This window comes from Cetorhinus maximus, unplaced genomic scaffold (genome assembly GCF_964194155.1).
Source record: "Cetorhinus maximus unplaced genomic scaffold, sCetMax3.hap1.1 HAP1_SCAFFOLD_2140, whole genome shotgun sequence".
In the NCBI taxonomy this organism is placed as follows: Eukaryota; Metazoa; Chordata; class Chondrichthyes; order Lamniformes; family Cetorhinidae; genus Cetorhinus; species Cetorhinus maximus.
In genome coordinates, this window is record NW_027598079.1 from 15,001 (window position 1) to 39,828 (window position 24,828).

At 50.4% G+C, this 24,828-nt stretch overlaps 1 protein-coding gene across 1 annotated transcript in view; it reads right to left on the reverse strand.

Moving 5' to 3' along the window:
- Positions 1-23,135, reverse strand: part of LOC144677022 (antigen WC1.1-like) — a gene marked incomplete at its 3' end in the record, with an annotated part of 23,336 nt that extends 201 nt beyond the window's left edge. Inside the window, exons 1-7 of the mRNA XM_078537298.1 lie at positions 22,724-23,135; positions 21,845-22,159; positions 19,657-19,962; positions 12,106-12,411; positions 9,398-9,700; positions 4,718-5,014; positions 1-114 (exon numbers count right to left, since the gene is read on the reverse strand). The exon at positions 1-114 is cut by the window's left edge and continues 201 nt beyond it. Coding sequence (XP_078393424.1) covers positions 1-114; positions 4,718-5,014; positions 9,398-9,700; positions 12,106-12,411; positions 19,657-19,962; positions 21,845-22,159; positions 22,724-23,135 — 2,053 coding nt within the window. The remainder of the gene's footprint in view (positions 115-4,717; positions 5,015-9,397; positions 9,701-12,105; positions 12,412-19,656; positions 19,963-21,844; positions 22,160-22,723) is intronic.
- Between the last annotated feature and the right edge of the window lie 1,693 nt (positions 23,136-24,828).

Consider the following 24,828-nt stretch of genomic DNA (forward strand, 5'->3'; position numbering starts at 1 on the left):
CGTCGTGCAGCCCCCACTGGTCGTCACAGATAGTGCCCCAGCTGTCACCGAAGGAGATCTCTACTCGACCTTCGCAGGGGTTGCTCCCGTTCACCAGCTGGAGCTGCATCCTTTCTGCGGGGGGGAGGGGGTTAAAATAACAACCGTGAGGCACATCGGCTTATTTATTGTTTCAATTATTCCCTTTGGTTCCCCTTTTCTCCTTCCGTTGAGCGACAGGGAGACCGCGGCACAGGATCGGGCCTACGCCGGTCAAGAGACGAGCCTCGCCTCGCTTAGCCCAACTCCCTCCGAGGCCCCCCGGCTAGGGGGCTTCACCCGGCCACAGCGAAGGAACGGCCGACATCCTCTTCCCAAGTCAAGGACGGCGAGTGGCACCTTATGGATGAGCCCATAAGGCCATAGGAGCAGAAATTAGGCCATTCGGCCCATCGAGTCTGCTCCGCCATTCAATCATGGCTGATAAGTTTCTCAACCCCCATTCTCCCGCCTTCTCCCCGTAACCTTTGATCCCCTTACCAATCAAGAACCTATCTATCTCGGTCTTAAATACACTCAATGACCTGGCCTCCACAGCCTTCTGTGGCAATGAATTCCATAGATTCACCACTCTCTGGCTAAAGAAGTTTTTCCTCATCTCTGTTCTAAAAGGTCTTCCCTTTACTCTGAGGCTGTGCCCTCGGGTCCTAGTCTCTCCTACTAATGGGAACATCTACCCCACGTCCACTCTATCCAGGCCTTTCAGTATTCTGTACGTATCAATCAGATCCCCCTCCCTCATCCTTCTAAACTCCATTGAGTATAGACCCAGAGTCCTCAAACGTTCCTCATATGTTAAGCCTTTCATTCCTGGGATCGTTCTCGTGAACCTCCTCTGGACCCCTCTCCAGGGCCTGCACATCCTTCCTGAGATACGGGGCCCAAAATTGCTCACAATATTCTAAATGTGGTCTGACCAGAGCCTTATAAAGCCTCTGCAGCACATCCCTGCTTTTATATTCTAGTCCTCTCCAAATAAATGCCAACGTTGCATTTGCCTTCCTAACTACCGACTCAACCTGCAAGTTGACCTTAGCATTTGCTCACCCGGACCCTGCGACCCTCTTGGGTTGAAAGACTTTTACCTCATCTCCTCTCTCGCCTTTAATACCAAGCGCTGTAATTCTACACCCCCTGGGCACTGACCTCCCTGCTGAAGTTAGTATGCCCTCCGGCCAGGCCCCTCACAATTTTGTACATCTCAATCAAATCTCCTTTCCTACTCCTCTGCTCCAGGCAGAACAACCTCACCCTGCCCAATCTCTCTGCTTAGCTACAATTTCCCAGTCCTGCCAACATTCTTCCAAATCTCCTCTGCACCCTCTGTAATACAGTTATATCCCTAGCCTGTGAACAGCTTGCTAGGTCAGCATTTATTATCCATCCCTAATTGCCCATCAGAAGCTTCCTTAGTTATTCTTTGATGCGATGTGAGGGTCTCTACCTAGGCCAGCTTTTACTATCCATCCCTAATTGCCCCCTTACAAAGGTTTTTTTTAAAAATTCATTCGTGGGCTGTTGGCATCGCTGGTTAGGCCAGCATTTATTGCCCATCCCTAATTGCCCTCGAGAAGGTGGTTTTTTTATCTTAATTCATTCATGGGGTGTGAGCATCACAAGCTGACGCCAGCATTTATTGCCCATCCCTTTTGGCCCCTTGAGAAGGCGGTGGTGAGCCGCCTTCTTGAGCCTCTGCAGTTCCCTGTGGTGTAGGTACACCCACAGCGCTGTTAGGGAGGGAGTTCCAGGATTTTGTCCCTGTGGTGTAGGTACACCCACAGCGCTGTTAGGGAGGGAGTTCCAGGATTTTGTCCCTGTGGTGTAGGTACACCCACAGCGCTATTAGGGAGGGAGTTCCAGGATTTTGTCCGTGTGGTGTAGGTACACCCACAGCGCTGTTAGGGAGGGAGTTCCAGGATTTTGTTCCTGTGGTGTAGGTACACCCACAGCGCTGTTAGGGAGGGAGTTCCAGGATTTTGTCCCTGTGGTGTAGGTACACCCACAGTGCTGTTAGGGAGGGAGTTCCAGGATTTTGACCCAGTGACACTGAAGGAACGGCCGATATATTTCCAAGTCAGGATGGTGAGTGACTGGGAGGGGAACTTCCAGGTTGTGGTTTTCCCATCTATCTTTTCCCTTGTCCTTTTAGACGGTAGTGGCCGTGGGTTTGGAAGGTGCTGTGGAAGGAGCCTTGGTGAGTTCCTGCAGTGCATCTTGTAGATGGTACACACGCTGCTGCTACTGTGCGTCGGTGGTGGAGGGAGTGAATGTTTGTGGATGGGGTGCCGATCAAGCGAGGCTGCTTTTCCCTGGACAGTGTCGAGCTTCTCGAGTGTTGTGGGAGCTGCACACATCCAGGCAAGTGGGGAGTATTCTATCACATTCCTGACTTGTGCCTTGTCGATGGTGGACAGGCTTTGGGGGAGTCAGGAGGTTGAGTTACTCTCCGCCGCAGGATTCCCAGCCTCTGACCTATTCAACTGATAGCAACTTCTCGAAGAATTAACCCTGTCAGCCTCACACCTGGAAGTTCCCCTCCGAGTCGCTCGCTATCCTGACTTGGTAATATATCGGCCGTTCCTTCACTGTCACGGGGTCAAAATCCTGGCATATTCATCTTGTGGCTGGAGCAAAGTAACAGGTGATCGTGCTACTGGCGCCTGGTATAGTCCCCGCCTGGAGAAAGGAGCGGATATTACCAGCGTCTTACCGTCCACTGTACAATTTCATTGATGTAAATCGAGCTGAATGTTGGGCAGCTACTGTCTACCTAATACAAGCCACCACTATTGTACCATCCACATTTCCAAGTCCCTGTTTGGCTGAGCTCAGCTGCAGGGTCAAGCAGAATTACAGGATGATCACAGCACGGAAGGAGGCTATTCGGCACATCCTGTCTGTACTGGCTCTTCAACCGAGCAACTCACCACCCACCCCGCCCCACCCCGCCCCACCTCTGCCTTCTCCCTGTAACCCTGCACACACTTCGTTTTCAGACCACAGTTTCCTTCCCTTTTCAAAGCCTCGATTGAAGCTGCCTCCCCCGGGCCTTCTCAGGCAGCGCGTTCCAGATCCGGAACTCCTCCCAATGCCTGAGGCTGTTTCTCCCCAGGTCGCTGTTGCTTCTTCCGCCGGATCCCCTTCAATCCGTGCCCTCTCCTTCTTGATCTCCTCTCCCCCCCCCCGCCACGACCAATGGGAACAGGTTCACCCTCTTCTACCCTGTCCAGGCCCCCTCGCGATTTTGAGCACCCCTATCGAATCTCCTGGCAATCTTCTCTTCTCCAAGGAAGACAGTCCCGCCTTCCCCAATATATCCACGTCACCCAAGTCCCTCATCCCGGGAACCATTCCCGTGAATCTTCTCTGCACTCTCCAAAGCCTTCACAACCTTCCTAAAGAGCGGTACTCAGAACTGGACGCAATACCCCAGCTGAGGCTGAACTAGTGTCTGATGCAAATTCAACATCACCTCCTTGCTCCTGTACTCTAATAATAAAGCTTAGGGTGCTCTATGCTTTACAAGAGATTTTCTTTACCTGCCCTTGCCGTCTTCAATGATGTATTTTAGGTCCCTCTGACCCTGGTACCCCTTTTAGAATTGGGTCCTCTGTTTAATATTGTTTAATCAAAGGGGAAGATGTGCATGGTCAGATCTGATATTGGCCACTCTCTACACGTATCCAAAGTCTGAAATTGCTCATTTATTGGACACCTATCCTGCTAACTTCATATAAAGGGGCTGCATTTTTCAAAATGTCCTCCAATCCAATCCGATTCCAATTCGAAACAAAAATAAAAACAAAAATACCTGGAAAAACTCAGCAGGTTTGGCAGCATCGGCGGAGAGGAGCAAGTCCGAAAGACCCTTCAACAGAACTAAGTAAAAATAGATGAGATGTGAAATATAAGCTGGTTTAAGTCGGGGGGTGGGGGGTGGGACAGGTAGAGCTGGATAGAGGGCCAGTGATAGGTGGAGATTAACCAAAAGATGTCACAGACAAAAGGGCAAAGAGGTGTTGAAGGTGGTGATATTATCTAAGGAATGTGCTAATTAAGGGTAGAAAGCAGGACGGGCAAGGTGCAGATAGCCCTAGCGGGGACGGGGTGGGGTGAAGGAATCAAAATAGGCTAAAAGGTAGAGATAAAACAATTAGCCTTTATCGATTCCTGCACCCCACCCCGTCCCCGCTAGGGCTATCTGCACCTTGCCCGTCCTGCTTTCTACCCTTAATTAGCACATTCCTTAGATAATATCCCCACCTTCAACACCTCTTTGTCCTTTTGTCTGTGACATCTTTTGGTTATCTCCACCTATCACTGGCCCTCTATCCAGCTCTACCTGCCCCACCCCCACCCCCCCCCCCGACTTAAACCAGCTTATATTTCATCTCTCTTCTATTTTTACTTAGTTCTGTTGAAGGGTCGTGAGGACTCGAAACGTCAGCGGTGCTCCCTCTCCGCCGATGCTGCCAGACCTGCTGAGCTTTTCCAGGTTATTTTTTTGTTTTTGTTTTTGTTTCGGATTTCCAGCGTCCGCAATTCTTTTTTGCTCTTCAATGAAAAATTGGATCGTTGTTCGAGAGCAGATTGACACCGATCGGCCCGACGCTGCCGCCATGTGGGATGTGCTCGTTTCGAGTCTCGATTTTCTTTGCGCAGGACTTCGGCTGCCTACCTGAAATAGCGATCGCGAGGGATTCACTCTGGGTGGAGTTGTACTCCCGCCCGGCGATGGTTGTCCGGTACGCGCAAGTGTAGTCTCCCTGATTGGCCATCGTCGTGTTCACCATGGTGAACTCCGCAACTGAGTCGCGCACGGTCAACCTGGTGCTTATCTCCAGCCCATTCTGGTACAGCTGGAAATTGCGGGTCCGGTAGGCTTTCGGGGCTGTGCAGAGCAGGGTGAGTAGCTGCCCCTGGGGGTACAGATGAAACTCGGTGTTCCTGGATATCGTGGGTCGTTCTGCCTTGCCTGAAAGATAAAAGGGAGGCAACTCTTGTGAACGCAAGGCCTGAACGCAAGTCAACCCAATCTTTTGGCATCTCTTACCCCCGCTTTGCATTGACGGACAAGGTTGCCCCTTCCTGGGGAGCCAGAATCCTGATTTCTACAGTGGGAAGGTGGTGGGGGAGGGGGGCGATTGGTGTTGGGGGGGGGAGGTGGGGTGGTGGTGAGTTAAGCTCAGGGAGGAGGTAGGGCCATGCAGAATATAATCCTGCACCTCTGCAAGCAGAACCACCATCTTGCAAAGCATGAGAGGTGTACGAAACATACGACACTACGAAATCACCCAACAAGACATTAAAGGGGCCATGTGTGCCAATAAGGTACTAATGGATATGTTCCATCAAGATGAGGAAGGTTTGGGTGTCATGGAAGAGGAAGCCATTACCACTGACGAACAAACTTACTATGATTGAGAGAAGATGTACATGTCTGAGATTCGGCAGTATCTAAGAGAATTGAATCTCATCTTCACAGTCTTCAGGGAACCCTTTGTATCAGACGCTAAGCTGTTTTCTGCAAACGTATGTTGTAAATTTTATGAATACCTTTTTAAAATGTATATATCCTCGTAAGTTTGTTGCCCTCTTAAGAATAAAGAATTGCAAGGTCTGTAAGGCAGGAGTGTATGAGCGAATGTAGGAGGGGCTCAACATCACCTCACGAGGAGGAACACATGGATGTCTTCAAATATCGTGGCTCGTAACTACACGAGCGCCTGCCCCATTGTTGCATCTCGCCTTATCTGACGTTTATCGTATGTCTCAGTCGCTCGCAGCGCAGAACAGGACTGACGCCGAAACGAGAGACAGCCTCGTCAAAGATTCACGCCTGACGCTCATCAGGGAAAACACCCGAGCGCCAAGTCTCCAAGCGTCACTGCGATGTTGGCGACGGGACAAACGGGTGCCGTTTGGCGGGCCGGCTGAATCGGGTTGTTCGACGCGTTGCCATGGAGACAGCAACGGAGCACTGTAGGCTCCCCAGGCTCCCGGCTTCAACCAAAGGCATAAGGTTTGACCATATTTCTTTTGTCTGAAGCGACCGGGTCCCTGAGTATAAATGTACATTGCTTCTAGCATGTATAAATGAGCTGCACCATGAACTTGACTCCTGACTTCTGAACCTGCATCTAAACCTCAATTATCTTATCTTAACTGTGTATCCTTTTGTTATTGGCCAGGAAACCTGTCCCACCTTCCGCCCCCACACTTTCACGCCTACCCCCACCCCTAGTCTATTAAAGCCCCTGATAATTTTGATCAACGCAATGAAATCTCCACATAACCTTCTTTGTTCTGAGGAGAACATGCATGAGTTCTCTATTCTCTTTCATGTTGCTCATTCTTGGCGCCAAGCTACCAACCTTAGTTGAACGTTCCCTGGTCTAAAGCAACCCCCAGTGGCTCCACACAACTAGATTCCCATACAGAGGCTACCATTGTGGTAAATCTCCCTTGTTTCCCTAAGGCTATGGTGACCATCGTGTGACGTATGCACGTTTAAGTATCTATTTCAGGGGGACGCAAGGGCATAAGAAACAGGGATTGGAGTAGACCATTCGGCCCATCGAGCCTGCTCTGCCATTCAATGTGCTCACAGCTAAACTTGGGATTCCACTCCATTTTCCTGCTCGCTCCCCATATCCCACCATTAACGGAGAGGCCAAAAATCTGTCCATCCCGGCCCTCAACGATGGAGCATTCACAATCCTCTGGGCTAGATTCCCAACCCTTCGAGTGAAGGCATTCCTTCTCATCTCAGTCCTAAATGATCGGCCCCCTTATCCCGACATTGTGCCCCCGTGTTTTAGATTCCCCCCGACCAGCGGAATCGACCCCTCGGCGCCCACACTGGGAAACCCCTTCACAATCCTGCAGGTCTCAATGAGATCGCCTCCCATTCTTCTAAACTCCAGAGAATATCTCCAGAGGGATCTGGACCAACTGGAAAAATGGGCCAGAAAATGGCAGATGGAATTTAATGCGGAAAAGTGTGAGGTGTTACATTTTGGAAGGACAAACCAAGGTAGGACATACACAGTAAATGGTAGGGCACTGAGGAGTGCGGAGGAACAAAGGGATCTGGGAGTTCAGATACATAATTCCCGGAAAGTGGCATCACAGGTAGACAAGGTTGTAAAGAATGCTTTTGGCACACTGGCCTTCATAAATCAAAGTATTGAGTATAGGAGTTGGGATGTTATGGTGAGGTTGTATAAGACATTGGTGAGGCCAACTTTGGAGTATTGTGTGCAGTTCTGGTCGCCTAACTACAGGAAGGATATCAGTAAGATTGAGAGAGTGCGGAGAAGATTTACTAGGATGTTGCCGGGTCTTCAGGAGTTGAGTTACAGGGAAAGATTAAACAGGTTAGGACTTTATTCCTTGGAGCGTAGAAGGATGAGGGGAGATTTGATAGAAGTTTACAAAATTGTGAGGGGTATAGACAGAGTAAATGCGAGTAGGCTCTTTCCACTTAGATTAGGAGAGATAAACACGAGAGGACATGGCTTTAGGGTGAAAGGGGAAAGGTTTAGGGGGAACATTAGGGGGAACTTCTTCACTCAGAGAGTGGTGAGAGTGTGGAACGAGCTACCATCTGACGTGGTAAATGCAGGCTCACTCTTAAGTTTTAAGAATAAATTGGATAGATACATGGATGGGAGAGGTCTGGAGGGCTATGGACTGGGTGCAGGTCAATGGGACTAGCGGAATAATATTTCGGCACAGACTAGAAGGGCCGAATGGCCTGTTTTTCTGTGCTGTAGTGTTCTATGGTTCTATGGTTCTAATATAAACCCAGTTTACACAGCCTCTCATCCCAGGGACCAATTTAGTGAACCCTTCACTGCACCACCTCCAGTGCAAGTACATCCTTCATTTAACACGGAGACCAGAACTGCGCACCATATTCCAGATGGGGTCTCACCAAAAACCCTGCACAACAGTAGCAAGGCTTCTTCATTCTTGTACTCCAATCCCATTGCAATAAAGGCCAACATGCCATTTGCCTTCCTCCTTACTTGCTACGCCTGCATGCTAACTTTCCGCGTTCCTTCTACAAACACACCCTTTGATCATCGACACTTATAATTCCCTCACCTTTTTAGATAAAGAAAAAAATTCTGTTTTCTTTCAGTCTCATGGCCAAAGTAAACAGCCTTGCACTCCGCTGCGTTACATTCCCATCAGTCACCTTTTGCCCACTCGCCCGACTTTGAGCCTCTCAGTCTCCTCCCCGCAGCTTACCTTCCCACCCTAGCTTGGCCTCATCAGCAAACTCAGATCCATCGCTAAAACAGAAACAGAAATACCAGGAAAAACTCGGCAGGTCTGGCAGCATCGGCGGAGAAGAGCACAGTTGACGTTTCGAGTCCTCATGACCCTTCAACAGAACTAAGTAAACTTAGGAAAGGGGTGAAATATAAGCTGGTTTAAGGAGGGTTTGGGGGGGATGGAGTTTGTTGGGGCAAGCAACCAGTGATAGGTGGAGATAACCAAAATCTGTCATAGACAAAAGAACAAAGAGGTGTTGAAGGTGGTGATATTATCTAGAGGAATGTGCTAATTAAGAGTAGCAGACAGGGCAGATAAGGTGCAGATGGCTCTAGTGGGGGGTGGGGGAATACTAAAAGGTAGAGATAAACAATGGGTGCAAATACATTTAAAAATAATGGAAATAGGTGGGAAAAGACAAATCTATATAAATTATTGGAAAAAACAAAAAGGAGGGGGAAGAAACGGGAAGTGGGTGGGGATGGAGGAGAGAGTTCAAGATCTAAAATTGTTGAACTCAATATTCAGCCCAATAATTTATACAGATTTTTTCTTTTCCCACCTATTTCCATTATTTTTAAATGTATTTCCACCATTGTTTATTTCTACCTTTTAGTATTCCCCACCCCCCACTAGAGCCATCTGCACCTTATCTGTCCTGTCTTCTACTCTTAATTAGCACATTCCTTTAGATAATATCACCACCTTCAACACCTCTTTGTGCTTTTATCTGTGACAGATTTTGGTTATCTCCACCTATCACTGGCTATTTGTCCCAACAAACCCCCCACCTTAAACCAGCTTTTATATTTCACCCCTTTCCTAATTTTACTTAGTTCTGTTGAAGGGTCACGAGGACTCGAAACGTCAACTGTGCTCCCCTCTCCGCCGATGCTGCCAGACCTGCTGAGTTTTTCCAGGTGTTTCTGTTTCTGTTTTGGATTTCCAGCATCCGCAGTTTTTTATTTTTACTTTTAGATACGTCGCCCTCTGCCTCTTTGCCTCAGTCACTCATGCGGAGCGACCTCGAAACCAGAAAGCGGGGGTGGGGGGGGGGAAATCGGCGACTCACTTGTGATGGCGACCTGGACCCGGTCACTGTGAGTGGACGAGTGCATCTTGTGGTTGATCAGCACTTTGAACATGCAAGTGAAGTAGCCTTCCTGGTGCATGCTGATGTTGTGGATGGTCAGGATGGCGCTGGAGGCTGACGTCGGCCCCACCGAGGCCACCGGTCCCGACTCGCCCACTTTGTAGAGGTAGAAGGTGATCACCGCGAAGACGCTGGCCGACGAGCAGCGGAAGTTGACGGCCTCGCCTTGGACGAACATGCCGGACGTCCGCAACACCGAAATCGAGGGCCGCAACAGGACATCTGAGGCGGGGGAAAGAAAGAGAGAGTGATCACGGGTGAATCGCTTTGCTCCAGAGGCCCGGGTCAAACCGTTTTGGCCGGGGTTGGGTGGAGGGGGGCATCATTGGCTCTAGAAATTCGCCCCGGGTCACCTTTACATCGCCTATTCTAAATCCCGCTCGATTTCAGCTCCACGGGCATGTTGATTGGACGGCGACCGGGCGGGGGATTGGACCAAGCAACGAATGCAACACGGCCTGTTCTCCATTCTTAGCCAGGATGAGTTTCCTCCCCATTCAGAAATATACAGAGCAAAGGTTACCTGTTTCAATCCCACGCTGTCCGAACATATGAAGCAGGAACAGGAGGAGGCCACTCGGCCCCTCGAGCCTGCCCCGCCATTCAATAAGCTGACGGCCAATCTGATTGTAACCTCAGCCCCACATTCTGGCCGACCCCCCCAATAACCTTTCACCCACCCCCACCTTGCTTAACCAGAATCTATCACGCTCGGCCTTAAACATATTTAAAGACCCTGTTCCCAACGCCTTTTGGGGAAGAGATTTCCAAAGGCTCACCAACCTTTGAGAGAAGGAAATTCTCCTCGTCTCCATTTAAATGGACGAACCCATATTTACAAACAGTGACGTCTATCACAGAATCACACACACAGTGCAGAAGAGGCCCTTCGGCCCATCGAGTCTGCACCGACACTGTGAGAAACGCCTGACCTACCTACCTAATCCCATTGACCAGCGCTTGGCCCCATCGCCTTGAATGTCATGACGTGTCAAGTGTTCATCCAGGTGCTTTTTAAAGGATGTGAGGCTAACCCGCCTCCACCACCCTCCCAGGCAGCGCATTCCAGACCCTCACCACCCTCTGGGTAAAAAAAGTTTTTCCTCACACCCACCCCCCAAACCTCCTGCCCCTCACCTTGACCTTATGTCCACCTGTGACTGACCTTTCAAGTAAGGGGAACAGCTGCTCCCTATCCACCCTGTCCATGCCCCTCATAATCTTGTACATCTCGATCAGGTCACCCCTCAGTCTTCTCCGCTCTAACGAAAACAACCCAAGTCTATCCAACCTCTCCTCATAACTCAAATGTTTCATCCCAGGTCACATCCTGGTGAATCTCCTCTGCACCCCCTCCAGTGCCATCACATCCTTCCTATAATGTGGTGACCTAAGGTCTAGATTCTATGTCTAGGTTTAGATTCTCCCACAAGGGGAAACATCCTCTCCACATCCACCCTGTCAAATCCCCTGAGGGTCCTATATGCATCCATCAAGACGCCTCTTATTCTTCTAAACTCCAGTGAGGACAACTCTGGCCAAAGGCTCAGGCGTCACCTCTTACGTTGTAACATAAAACCACGTTCGGAGTTCTAGATAAAAATAACAGAAAGTGTCGTAAAAACTCAGCAGGTCTGGGAACATCTGTGAAGAGAGACAAAGAGTTAACGTTTTGAGTCCAATATGACTCTTCTTCGGAACTTAGATGCCAAAACTGAACAGCATACAAATATACGAATGAGGAACAGGGGTAGGCCATTTGGCTCCTCGACTCTGCTCCCCCATTCAATTAGATCATGCCCGATCTGATTGTAACCTCGACCCCACATTCCGGCCTCCCCCACCCCTCCGATAACCTTTCACCCCCCCCTTGTTAATCAAAGAATTGATCTACCTCGGCCTTAAAAACATTCAAAGACTCTGCCTCAAAACTCCATTTGATATTTCTTACATCCATTGCACATTTACGAAGCTGAACTTTATCAGTCCAGTCATATTAAGTGCATTGCAACTTGTGATGTTTTCTTCTCTCTGGGGTTCATGAGTCTTTGGCACCCTCTTCCTCAAAAGACCGGTGGAAGTAGAGTTTTTGAATATTTTTAAGGCAAGATCGATTCTTGGTAAACAAGGAGGGGTGAAGGGCTAATCAGGGAGAGGCAGGAATGTGGGGTTGAGGTTACAATTAAATCAGGCATGGTCTTATTGGATGGGCGAGCAGGTTGGAGGGGCCGAGTGGTCTAATCCCGCTCCTAATTCATACGTTCGTGTCAACATCGTTAGACCGAAAGCGGGATCATCTTGGCAAGTCACAACAGGAACTCACTGGGTAGAACATCTGTCTGACATAGAATTAGATAGCGCTGACTGCACTAAATACCAAGCACTGTGTGTTCGGCGCGGTCGCTCAGGCCCCACTCGTTTTGCCCCCAACCATTTCCTTAGCCCTGGTGTTCATATCGCACATCTGTGATGCTACAAAGTGGCATCTAACCTATCCCCGGCCTTCTCTTTTGCTCCACCTGCCACTCCCCCCTTTCTCTACGTGTTCTTATTTCCCTTCAGGGGGAGGAGCCGAAACTCTTCAGCCAGCCCGTCATCTGAGCCCTGAAAGGGTTGACCAGCCTTACCTGTCACGGTCACTTTGACACGCTCACTCTCCGAGGAGTTGTACAGTTTTCCCGACCTCTTGAGCTGGTAGAGGCAGAGGTAATACCCGTTGTCGGCGTAGGTGAGGTTGGCGATGGAGAAGGTCATCGAGAATCCTGCCGTTGGCACGGCCTGGTAGGCCACGGGGCTCTCCCCGTCGACCTTGAGCAGCAGGAAGATGGCCCCGCTGAAGATGGAGGAGGCGGTGCACCTGATGCTCACGTACTCGCCGATGGAATACTTGCCAGATGTGCGGAACAGCTGGATGTGCGGCTTGGTCGGCTGGTCTGAAGGTGAAAAACGAGACGGGGAGGGGATGGGGGAGGGAGATTGGATGAAACAAGGAGGCGGCGAAAATCAGGTCACCGTGGGAATGAGACGCCAGAGAACGAGGTTGTTCAGGCCCTCCCTATCTTTCAACGGGCCGAGGCGTGTGGCTGATACCCTGGGGTCATGGGTGCCAACAACTGGCGCAATGTCCAACTGGGGGCTGCCTCTGCCTCGACCCCCATGGTCCCCCCACCCACCGTCTCACCACCCCCACCGCCCCCCACCACCCGCCGTCTTACACATCGTTTTTGTTCAATTTTTGTTTCACGACAGGAGTACAAATAGGGGATCGCTGGGGCACTGGGTTGAGTGGGAGGAGAGCGGTGAGCCCGAACAGGTCGGTTTCCAGTGGCCTTGCTCACTCTCCTTAACGGTACTGGATAAAGGAGGAGGAGAAGGGCTTCAACTGCCTGGAGAGAGGCTTGCGGGGTTGGGGGGGTGGGGGGGAGAGAGGCGTGGAGGTGAGGGGAAGCCAGTCATAAAATGTAAAGGGAAGACCTGAGGTCCATTTTGGTTTTGATTCCCAGCAGGAAACGCCTGATATGAATTTCGCCAGCTTTTCATTTAACCCAAAAGCAATGCAACCGAAATTCAGGGAAAATGCATAATAGGCATAATTGCTCATTGACACAATCGACCATGTGTAAACTAACATCAATTCACATTCTCCGACTTCTGTGCGCCAGGACTGCTATTCCACTGCACTGAATGTTAGGGAAGTGAATGTCAGGTATAATTGGAGGCTTTAACATACATTTCACATTACCACAATTCTTCCCTCTCCCAGGTAAATGCAAAACAGTAGCCAGGTAAAGAGGGCAGTATTTAATGATTTTTTTTTCATTCGTTCATAGGATGTGGGCGCTGCTCGATAGACCAGTATTTATTGCCTATCCCTAATTGCCCCTTGAGAAGGTGTTCGCCAGCTGATTTCTTAAACCGCTGCAGTCCATGTGGTGTAGGTACACCCACAGTTAGGGGTGGGAGGGAGTTCCAGCGACAGTGAAGGAACGGCCGATACATTTCCAGGTCAGGACGGTGAGTGGCTCAGAGGGGGAACTTCCAGGTGGTGGTGTTCCCATTTCTTTGATGCCCTTGTCCTTCTAGGTAGTAGCGGCCGTGGGTTTGGAAGATGCTGTCGAAGGAGCCTTGGCGAGTTGCTGCAGTGCATCTTGTAGATGGTACACACACTGCTGCCACTGTGCGTCGGTGGTGGAGGGAGTGAATGTTTGTGGATGGGGTGCCAATCAAGCGGGGCTGCTTTGTCCTGGATGGTGTCGAGCTTCTTGAGTTTTGTGGGAGCTGCACTCATCCAGGCAAGTGGAGAGTATTCCATCACACTCCTGACTTGTGCCTTGTAGATAGCGAATGGGCTTTGTGGCATCAGGAGGTGAGTAACTCTCTGCAGGATTCCTAGCCTCTGACCTGCTCTTGTAGCCATTGCATTTATATGGCTGGTCCAGTTCAGTTTCTGGGCAATGGTAACCACCAGGATGTTGATAGTGGTAGTTCAGTAATGCCATTGAATGTCAAGGGGCGATGGTTGGATTCTCTCTTGTTGGAAATGGCCATTGCCTGGCACTTGTGTGGCGCGAATATTACTTGCCACTTGTCAGCCAAAGCCTGGATATTGTCCAGGTCTTGCTGCATTTGGACATGGACTGCTTCAGTATCTGAGGAGTCGCAAATGGTGTTGAACATTGTGCAATCATCAGCGAACATCCCCACTTCTCACCTTATGATGGAAGGAAGGTCATTGATGAAGCAGCTGAAAGTGGTTGGGCCGAGGACACTACCCTGAGGAACTCCTGCAGTGATGTCCCAGAGCTGAGATGACTGACCTCCAACAACCACAACCATCTTCCTTTGTGCTAGCTATGACTAACCAAAGGAGAGTTTTCCCCCTGAGTCCCATTGACTCCACTTTTGCCAAGGCTCCTTGATGCCACACTCTGTCAAATGCGGCCTGGATATCAAAGACAGACATCCTCACCTCACCTAGGGAGGTCAGATCTTTTGTCCATGTTTGGACCAAGGCTGTAATGAAATCAGGAGCTGAGTGGCCCTGGCAGAACCCAAACTGGGCGTCAGTGAGCAGGGTCTTGCTAAGCAAGTGTTGCTTGATAGCACTGTTGATAATCCCTTCCATTACTTTATTGATGATGGAGGGTAGGCTGATGGGACGGTAATTGGCAGGGTTGGAATTGTCCTGCTTTTTGTGTACAGGACATACCCGGGCAATTTTACACATAGCTCTGTGGATGCCAGCATTGTAATTGTTCTGGAACAGCTTGGCTAGGGGCGCGGCAAGTTCTGGAGCACAAGTCTTCAGAACTATTGCCGGAATATTGTCAGGGCCCATAGCCTTTGCAGTATCCAGTGCCTTCAGCTGTTTCTTGATATCACGTGGAGTGAATCAAATTGGTTGAATACTGGCATCCGCGATGCTGGGGACCTCCGGAGGAGGCTGAGATGGATCATCCACTCAACACTTCTGGTTGCAGATTGTAGCAAATGCTTCATCTATATCTTTGTGTGGGCTCCTCCATCATTGAGGATGGGGATATTTGTGGAGCCTCCTCCTCCAATGAGTTGTTTAATTGTCCATCACCATTCACGACTGGATGTGGCAGGACTGCAGAGCTTAAATCTGATCTGTTGGTTATGGGGGTCGCTTAGTTTTGTCTGTCACTTGCTGCTTTATGCTGTTTGGCATGCAAGTAGTCCTGTTTTATAGCTTCACCAGGTTGACATCTCATTTTTAGGTGTGCCTGGTGCTGCTCCTGGCATGCCCTCCTGCATTCTTCATTGAATCAGGGTTGATCCCCTGGCTTGGCGGTAATGGTAGAGTGGGGGATATGCCGGGCCATGAGGTTACAGATTATCTTTGAGTACAATTCTGCTGCTGCTGATGGCCCACAGCGCCTCATGGATGCACAGTCTTGAGTTGATGGTCCTGTTTACGAAATCTATCCCATTCAGCACGGTGGTAGTGCCACACAACACGATGGAGGGTGTCCCCAATGTGAAGACGGGACTTTGTCTCCGCAACGACTGTGTGGTGGTCACTCCTGCCCATATTGTCATGGACAGATGCATCTGCGGCAGGCAGGTTGGTGAGGATGAGGTCAAGTATGTTTTCCCCTCTTGTTGGTTCCCTCACCACCTGCCGCAGACCCGGTCTAGCTGTTATGTCATTTAGGACTCGGCCAGCTCGGTCAGTAGCTGTGCTACCCAGCCACTCTTGGTGTTAGACATTGAAGTCCCCCAACCAGAGTACATTCTGCACCCTTGCCACCCTCAGTGCTTCCTCCAAGTGGTGTTCAACATGGAGAGGAGCACTGATTCATCAGCTGATGGAGGGCGGTACGTGGTAATCAGCAGGAGGTTTCCTTGCCCATGTTTGACCTGATGGTGAGACTTCATAGGGTCCGGAGTTAATCTTCAGGACTCCCAGGGCAACTCCCATCCGACTGTATACCACTGTGTCGCCACCTCTGCTGGGTCGGTTCTGCTGGTGGGACAGGACATACCCAGGGACACTGACGGTAGGGTCTGGGACGTTATCTGTCAGATCTGATTCCATGAGTTTGGTTAGGCCACGCTGCTGCTTGAGTAATCTGTGAGACAGCTCTCCCAATTTTGGCACTAGCTTGCCGGTGTTAGTAAGGAAGACTTTTGCAGGGTCGACATTGCTGAGATTTCCGTTGTCATTTCTGGTGCCTAGATCGATGCTGGGTAGCCTGTCAAGGCCGTATTGAATGAACGGCATGACACTAGGAAGTTCACAGGAACAAAGAGACCTTGGCGTGTGTGTCCAGAGATCTCTGAAGGCGGAGGGGCATGTTAGTGAGGTAGTGGAAAAGGCATTTGGGACACTTGCCTTTCTCAATCGAGGCATAGATTACAAAAGTAGGGAGGTCATGTTGGAGTTGTATAGAACCTCGGTGAGGCCACAGCTGGAGTACTGTGTGCAGTTCTGGTCGCCACATTATAGGAAGGATGTGATGGCACTGGAGGGGGTGCAGAGGAGATTCACCAGGATGTTGCCTGGGATGAAACATTTAAGTTATGAAGAGAGGTTGGATAGACTTGGGTTGTTTCCGTTGGAGCAGAGAAGACTGAGGGGTGACCTGATTGAGGTGTACAAGATTATGAGGGGCATGGACAGGATGGATAGAGAGCAGCTGTTCCCCTTAGTTGAAGGGTCAGTCACCAGGGGGCATAGGTTCAAGGTGAGGGGCAGGAGGTTTAGGGGGGATGTGAGGAAAAGCTTTTTTACCCAGAGGGTGGTGAGGGTCTGGAATGCGCTGCCTGGGAGGGTGGTGGAGGCGGGTTAGCCTCACATCCTTTAAAAAGTACCTGGATGAGCACTTGGCACCTCATAACATTCAAGGCTATGGGGCCAAGTGCTGGTAAATGGGATTAGGTAGGTAGGTCAGGTGTTTCTCACGTGTCGGTGCAGACTCGATGGGCCGAAGGGCCTCTTCTGCACTCTGTGTGATTCTGATCCTGTCCAGTTTTGTTCCCTTGTCACAACTGAATGGCTTGTTGGCCATTTCACAGTCAACCACATTGCTGTGGTCCTGTAGTTACATATAGGGCAGATTCCCTTCCCTGAAGGGCATTAGTGAACCATCTGGGCTTTTACAACAATGGTTTCATGGTCCTCATTAGACTTTTAATTCCAGATTATCGTCAAATTCAAATGCCACTATTTGCCGTGGCGGGATTGGAACACGGGACCCTAAAGCATTACCCCCGGGTTCTGGATCATTAGTCCAACGACAAAGCCACTACACCATCACCTCACCTCACGCTATTAGGATGGAGTTACAGCATTTTAACCCCAGCGACAGTGAAGGAACGGCCGATATATTTCCAAGTCAGGATGGTGAGTGGCTTGGAGGGGAACTTCCAGGTGGTGGTGTTCCCCTGTGTCTGCTGCCCTTGTCCTTCTAGACGGTCGTGGTCATGGGTTTGGAAGGTGCTGTCTAAGAAGCCTTGGTGAATTCCCGGAGGGCATCTTGTAGATGGTACACACACTGCTGCTACTGTCCGTCGGTGGTGGAGGGAGTGAATGTTTGTGGATGGGGTGCCAATCAAGCGGGGCTGCTTTGTCCTGGACAGTGTCGAGCTTCTTGAGTGTTGTGGGAGCTGCACTCATCCAGGCAAGAGGGGAGTATTCATCATACTCCTGACTTGTGCCTTGTAGATGGTGGACAGGCTTTGGGGAGTCAGGAGGTGAGTGACTCTCTGCAGAATTCCAAGCCTCTGGCCTGTTCTTGTATCCACAGTATTTATATGGCTGGTCCAGCTCTGGTTCTGGTCAATGGTAACCCCCAGGATGTTGATATGTGTTTGTTTGTGTGTCTGTCAATGTGTCTGTGTGTGTGTGTCTCTGTGTGAGAATGTGCGTGTGTGTGTGTGTGTGTGTGTGTGTATATATATGTGTGCCTGTGCATGTGTGTTTCTGTGAGTGTGTGTAATTGTGCTTTTGTGTGTGTTAGTGAAAGTGTGTGTGTGTGAGTTTGTGTGTGAGATTGTGTGTGTGTGTGAGATTGTGTGTGTGTGTGAGATTGTGTGCATATGTGAATGTGTGTGTGTGTGTGTGTGTGTGTGTGAGCGCCTTTGTCTCTGTGTGTGTGTTTTTGTGTGTGAGAGAGAGAGGGAAAGTGTGCATATTTACATGTGTGCATGTCTGTCCATCTGCATGTGTGTGTGTGTCCGTGTGTGCATATGTGTGTCTGTGTGTTTATGTGTGTCTGCGTTTCTGTGATTGTGTGCCTGTGAGTAAGTGTGTGTCTGTGTATGTATGTGCGTGTCTATGTGTGTGTGTCTGAGTGAGTGTGTGCCTATGTATGTATGTGCGTGTGTGTATGTGTGTGTCTATGTATGTATGTGCGTGTCTGTATGTGTGTGTGTCTGAGTGAGTGTGTGCCTATGTATGTGTGTATCTGCGTGTCTGTGTGTCCATGTGTGCCTGAGTGAGTGTGTGTCTACGTATGTGTGTGTGTGTGTGTGTGTGCCTGAGTGAGTGTGTGTCTACGTATGTGTGTGTGTGTGCGTGTGTGCCTGAGTGAGTGTGTGTCTGTGTGTGTGTGCCTGTGAGTGAGTGTGTGTCTATGAGTGTGTGTGTGTGTGTGTCTGTGTGTGTGTGTGTCTATGTGTGTGTGTGTGCGTGTGCGCCTGAGTGTGTGTGTGTCTGTGTGTGTGTGTGTGTGTGCCTGTGAGTGAGTGTGTGTCTATGTGTGTGTGTGTGTGTGTCTGTGCCTGAGTGAGTGTGTGTCTACGTATGTGTGTGTGCGTGTGCGCCTGAGTGAGTGTGTGTGTGTGTGTCTGTGTGTGTGTGTGTCTATGTGTGTGTGTGTGTGTGTGTCTGTGTGTGTCTATGTGTGTGTGTGTGTGTGTGCCTGAGTGAGTGTGTGTCTATGTGTGTGTGTGTGTGTGTGTCTGTGTGTGTCTATGTGTGTGTGTGTGTGTGCCTGAGTGAGTGTGTGTCTATGTGTGTGTGTGTGTGTGTGTGTGCCTGAGTGAGTGTGTGTCTATGTGTGTGTGTGTGTGTCTGTGTGTGTGTGTGTCTATGTGTGTGTGTGTGTGTGTGTGTGTGCCTGAGTGAGTGTGTGTCTATGTGTGTGTGTGTGTGTGTATGTGTGTGCCTGAGTGAGTGTGTGTCTATGTGTGTGTGTGTGTGTGTGTGTCTGTGTGTGTCTATGTGTGTGTGTGTGTGTGTGTGTGTGCCTGAGTGAGTGTGTGTCTATGTGTGTGTGTGTGCGTGTCTGTGTGTGTGTGTGCGTGTCTGTGTGTGTGTGTGTGTGTGTGTGCCTGAGTGAGTGTGTGTGTGTCTGTGTGTGTGTGTGTGTGTGTGTGCCTGAGTGAGTGAGTGTGTGTCTGTGTGTGTGTGTCTGTGTGTGTGTGTGTGTGTGTGTGTGTGCGTGTCTGCGTGTGTGAGTACGTTTCTGTGAGAGGCATTCACAAGTGCCGCCACTTCCCGAATCTAACCCAACCGGCGTCATTCCAAATCGGCCGCCGTCGCCCGTGGTCCACCCCAACCTAAACCTGGTCCCCTCGAGCTGACCGGAGCAGGGATTCAGGCGCTGCTGTCAATGGCGGGCGCCCCGTCTCCGCGCCACGGCCCAGGCCCAGGCGGCAATCCCAGCCCCGGGGCGCCTCCCGGCTCGACCCCCGACGTGGCCACTTACCGATCACCGTGACCCTGGCCCTGTCGCTCAGGGTGGAATTGTAGCGCTGACCCCGCCTCTCCAGCTGGTACATGCACGTGTAAAAGCCGCTCTGGCTCAGGTTGACGTTCCGGACCACGAAGGTGACGTTCGAGTACTCGGCTTCCGCCTCCAGGGAGCTGGTGTAGGAGGCCTCACCGACCTTCTGCAGGTAGAAGGAGGCCCCGAGGTGGTAACTGGGCGAGGCACATTGGATTCGGAGGGACTCCCCTTGTGCGAATATACTGGAGGTCCTTAACACGGCGATTTCTGGGCTTTGAAGCTGCTCTGGGTCAAAAGAAAACATCGTGAATAAAACATTTGCCCCCAAAGCCCTCAGGTCACAGGGGTCGACAAATGTGGAAGATCCTGAGGGGACCTGACAGGGCAGACGCTGAGAGGAGGTTTCTCCCCTTCATGGGAGAGGAGGCACTCGGTAAACACAAAGGGTCGCCCATTTAGGGCGGAGATTGTTTTCTCGATCTTTCACGCGACGCGGGCTTCGCTGGCCGGGCCCAGCATTTCTATTGCCCGTCCCTGGTTGCCCCTTGAGAAGGTGGTGGGTGAGCTGCCTTCTTGAACCAGTCTGTGTGGTGTAGGTACACCCACAGTGCTGTTAGGGATGGAGTTCCAGGATTTTGTCCCCTGTGGTGTAGGTACACCCACAGTGCTGTTAGGGAGGGAGTTCCAGGATTTTGACCCATCGACAGTGAAGGAACGGCCGATATATTTCCAAGTCAGGATGGTGAGTGGCTCGGAGGGGAACTTCCAGGTGGTGGTGTTCCCCATGTACTGAACCATGTGAAAAGGGATCACTGACATTGAACCGAAGTGTTGTCAAGCAACAGATACAGAAAATGCTGGAGAAACTCAGCAGGTCTGGCAGCATATGTGGAGAGAGAAACAGAGTTAACATTTTCAGTCAGCATGACTCATCTTCAGAGCTAAGTAGAAGTAGAAATGTGATGGGTTTTACACTATTTAAGAGGAGATACTGCAAAATAGAATTCGGGGATAGGTGGGGGCTAAGGAGAGAGTGACAATGATGCCATATTTGCAATAGGGAGTCTTAAAGGCTAAAGGAGATGCTGATAGTGGAATAAAGGTAAGATCGCAGAATGTGTCAAGAGCAGATTAACACATTACATTAACACTATTAAGACATTCTGCCTCCTTACCTTTATGCCACTCATTGCAACAAACTAATGTCAATAACTCTGCAATTTTCTGATTGGAATGATAAGCCATGCTATATATATCTCAAGGCATCCAGTAATAAATGGCACTGACCCATGTCCTTGGTCCTCTGACCGATTTTAGTCCAATTAGATAGGGTCTTCACTCAGGTCTGCATCTGCCCTCCAGCAGATTTGTGGGAGTGCTGAGTTGTTTGGTATAATTGTACTGGAACCGTTGGGTCTCTCAGGATGACAGCACATCTGTGTCCGTGCCACACCCTCAATTGGGGAAGAAGGCCAGTCTCATTCTTGCTTGGTCTTCATGACTTATACATGACTCCAGATCCACATGAAGATGGTTGAATTTAACTGCCCCTCAGAAATGGCCCTGGAAACCACCCAGTTAACCTTTTTCAGGTCAATGAGGGATGGGTGATAAATGGTGGCATTGCCAGTAATGCCCACACCCTGAGAACGAATGAAACAAAAGGCACCAGCCTCCCTCCTATATCTGATGTAAGTGGCCAATATTCGTGTGTGGACTTGAACAGTGAATTTTAACACATGATCCAAACTCAATAGCGTTAGCATAACCTGTTAACCTGCTGTTGCCACATTCTGCTATCTTGCCTTCACGCCGCTATCCGCACCTTCTTTAGTCTTTAACGCCCTCTTTCTATTGAGCCCATGACATCTTTATCGATCTATCATGAGCGCCCACCTATCCCTGACCTTCTATCTCTCTCCACTTGCCACAGAGCGTGAAATCCATCACATTTCTACTTCTCTCTGGCTACGAAGGAGATTCACACCGACTCAAAACGTTAACTCCGTCTCTCCCGCCAGCGGAGATTTTTTTTAAAAATTATTTCCCAGCCTTTTCCGTTTTTAGTTCAGGTTTTCCCAGCGTCCGCAGGATCCGGGCCCCCACTTCCTTGGCCTTGTCGGCACTTCCCATTCAACAGAAGGACATCGTCCGGCCAAATCCTTACCTGAACAGATCACGCCTGCGTCATTATTCTGGCGACAGGTCCGGGGCATGATGACCTGCGACGGGCAGGACCACAGGAACTTCTCCGTCCCATTGCAGCGGACGTTCTCCAGCAGCGTCGGCCCTGCCCCTTCTCCGAAGTGGCCGCCGGGAGTGGCCGATTGGCCAAACCCGCAGCCCACCTGGTGGCACACCACCTGGGCGTCGACAATGTCCCACCCGAAATCGCAGATGGTTCCCCAGGTGCCATTGTAGAAAGCTTCGACTCTACCGGAGCAGGAGGTGGGTCCATCCACAAGCCGAAGTTTAGCATTTTCTGTCGAGTGGGGAAAACAAACACTGCAACATTGACGATCCAAACACACACGAAAAAAAGAGTCATCGGAGGGTCTATACCATTCGGCATGTTCCATAGCCCATTGCAGACAACTCCAAGGATGGGAAACGAATTATATTTCTTTAAAAAGCATTTATTCGGTTCAACGGATTAGCTTGCTGATAACGTGGCACCTGTACCTGCGAATTGGGAGCACTAGTGGGCCAGGCAAACAACGCTAGACGAACTAAGTGACAGCCATTCACTGACTCATTCCTCGGGCGTCGCCTTGACCAATCAGGATCAAGCTGCCTGGTTTAAATTTCAAGCAACACTCGACAGTTAACTGTCAGTCACCAACACTGGGGCGCCCTCCACGGCAACGCCTCTCTACCAATCAGAGCCCACGTGCCAACCAATCGGCACACTCTTCACATGCGGTACGAATTGTTGTTTCCCCCCTCCCCTCCCCCCACACCCGCACTTGTAATGCGAAGTGTCCTGATGAGTGCAAAGGTGCAAAGATTCGACGTGTCTCTCTTTTCACCTGAAAGCCGGCCTTACCTACGACCGCGATCTCCACCAATGCGCTGTCCTCGGACGCAAAGACCAGCTCCGCCACCTCCAACTGGTAGTTGCACCAGTAGGTCCCCTCGTGGCTCTTGTTAATGTGCTCGAGATCGAACTTCACGTTGCCCTGATTGGAGGAGATCACGCCCGTTAAGACTGGCGTCTCTTCGCCCATTTTGTATAGGGCCATCTGCGCACCCTTGTACAGGGAAGACGCCCCACACACAAACTTGATGGTGTCTTCCTTGAAGAATAGACCATTTCCAGATACTGTCAACGTCGGCGGAGGTGGCTGAGCTGTGGCGACAGAAAACAAGACTTGGTTTCTTCTAAAAGACTTGCTTTTGACCACTGAAGGCCTTCCTTGCCACACTGGAGGACAGTCCTCCATTTGCCAATCGGACATTCTGCGCGTTCTACGTGAACGAACTCGACTGGTCAGACCACATTTGGAATATTGTGAGCAATTCTGGGCCCCCGTCTCTCAGGGAAGGATGTGCTGGCCCTGGAGAGGGTCCAGAGGAGGTTCACGAGAACGATCCCAGGAATGAAAGGCTTAACCTATGAGGAACGTTTGAGGACTCTGGGTCTATACTCGATTGAGTTTAGAAGGATGAGGGGGGATCTGATTGAAACTTACAGAATACTGAAAGACCTGGATAGAGTGGACGTGGGGAAGATGCTTCCATGAGTAGGAGAGACTAGGATCCGAGGGCACAGCCTCAGAGTAAAGGGAAGACCTTTTAGAACAGAGATGAGGAGAAACTTCTTTAGCCAGAGAGTGGTGAATCTATGGAATTCATGGCCCCAGAAGGCTGTGGAGGCCAGGTCATTGAGTGTATTTAAGACCGAGATAGATAGGTTCTTGATTGGTAAGGGGATCAAAGGTTATGGGGAGAAGGCGGGAGAATGGGGTTGAGAAACTTATCAGCCATGATTGAATGGCGGAGCAGACTCAATGGGCCGAATGGCCTAATTTCTGCTCCTATGTCTTATGGTCTCTTATGGTGCCAAGCAACTGAACCCAGGCCGATGGTGGCCTTCTGCTCCACTCACTAGTCATGCAACCAATTGAGTTAAGCGATGTAGGAGGCAGGTAAGCTTTGGGGAAGAGTCAGGAGGTGAGTTACTCGCTGCACAATTCCCAGCCTCTGACCTGCTCTTGTAGACACAGGGACAGAGGGACACAGGGACAGGGGTGGGCCATTCAGCCCATCGAGCCTTCTCCGCCATTGAATTGGCTCCTGGCAGGTCATCGACCTCTCCGCCACTTTCCCGCGATACCTCCATATCCCTTGACGTCACTGGTCCCCAGAAACCCATCGACTTCTCTCTCGAAACTCACTGACTGAGTTTCCACAGCCCTCTGGGGTAGAGAATTCCAAAGAATCACCCTGTGCTAGCTGCCAGCATCATCCAATGCAGAGGGACGTTACTGCAAGGTGTCCAAGAGGTCTTAGATGGGAAAATTGCGCCATTTCCCGGACGTGCAAGTGACAAAATGGCGCCTCAGTTTTCTAGCCCCAAACCCCCGTGCCGATCTCCATCAAAACTTGGACAACATTCAGGCTTGGGCTGACCAGTGGCAAGTAACCTTCAGGCCGCCCAAGTGCCAGGCAATGGCCATCTCCAACAAGAGCGAATCTAACCATCTCCCCTTGGCATTCAATACCATTACCATCGCTGAGTTACCAACTATCAACATCCTGGGGGTGAGGGTGGTTACCATTGACCAGAAACTGAGCTGAACCCCACCCCCACATAAATCCTGCACAATGGAGGTACACCAGATTAATCACTGGGGTGTTGGGATTTCTTATGAGGAGAGACTGGGGGGGGACAGGGTCTGTATTCCCTGGAGTTCCGAAGGATGAGGGGTAGCCTCACTCAAACCTAGGAAAATCTTACAGGGCGTGACAGGGTGGATGAAGGTTGGATGCACAATTTGGCTGGTGAGCCTAGAACTGGGGGGGACCGAATGTCAGGGTAATGGGCTGGGGTGAGGAAGGATTTCTTCACTCAGATGGGGTGGGGGGTGAATCTTTGGGATTCCCAGCCAAGAGGGTTGTGGAAGCTCAATCATTGGCCACGATCAAGAG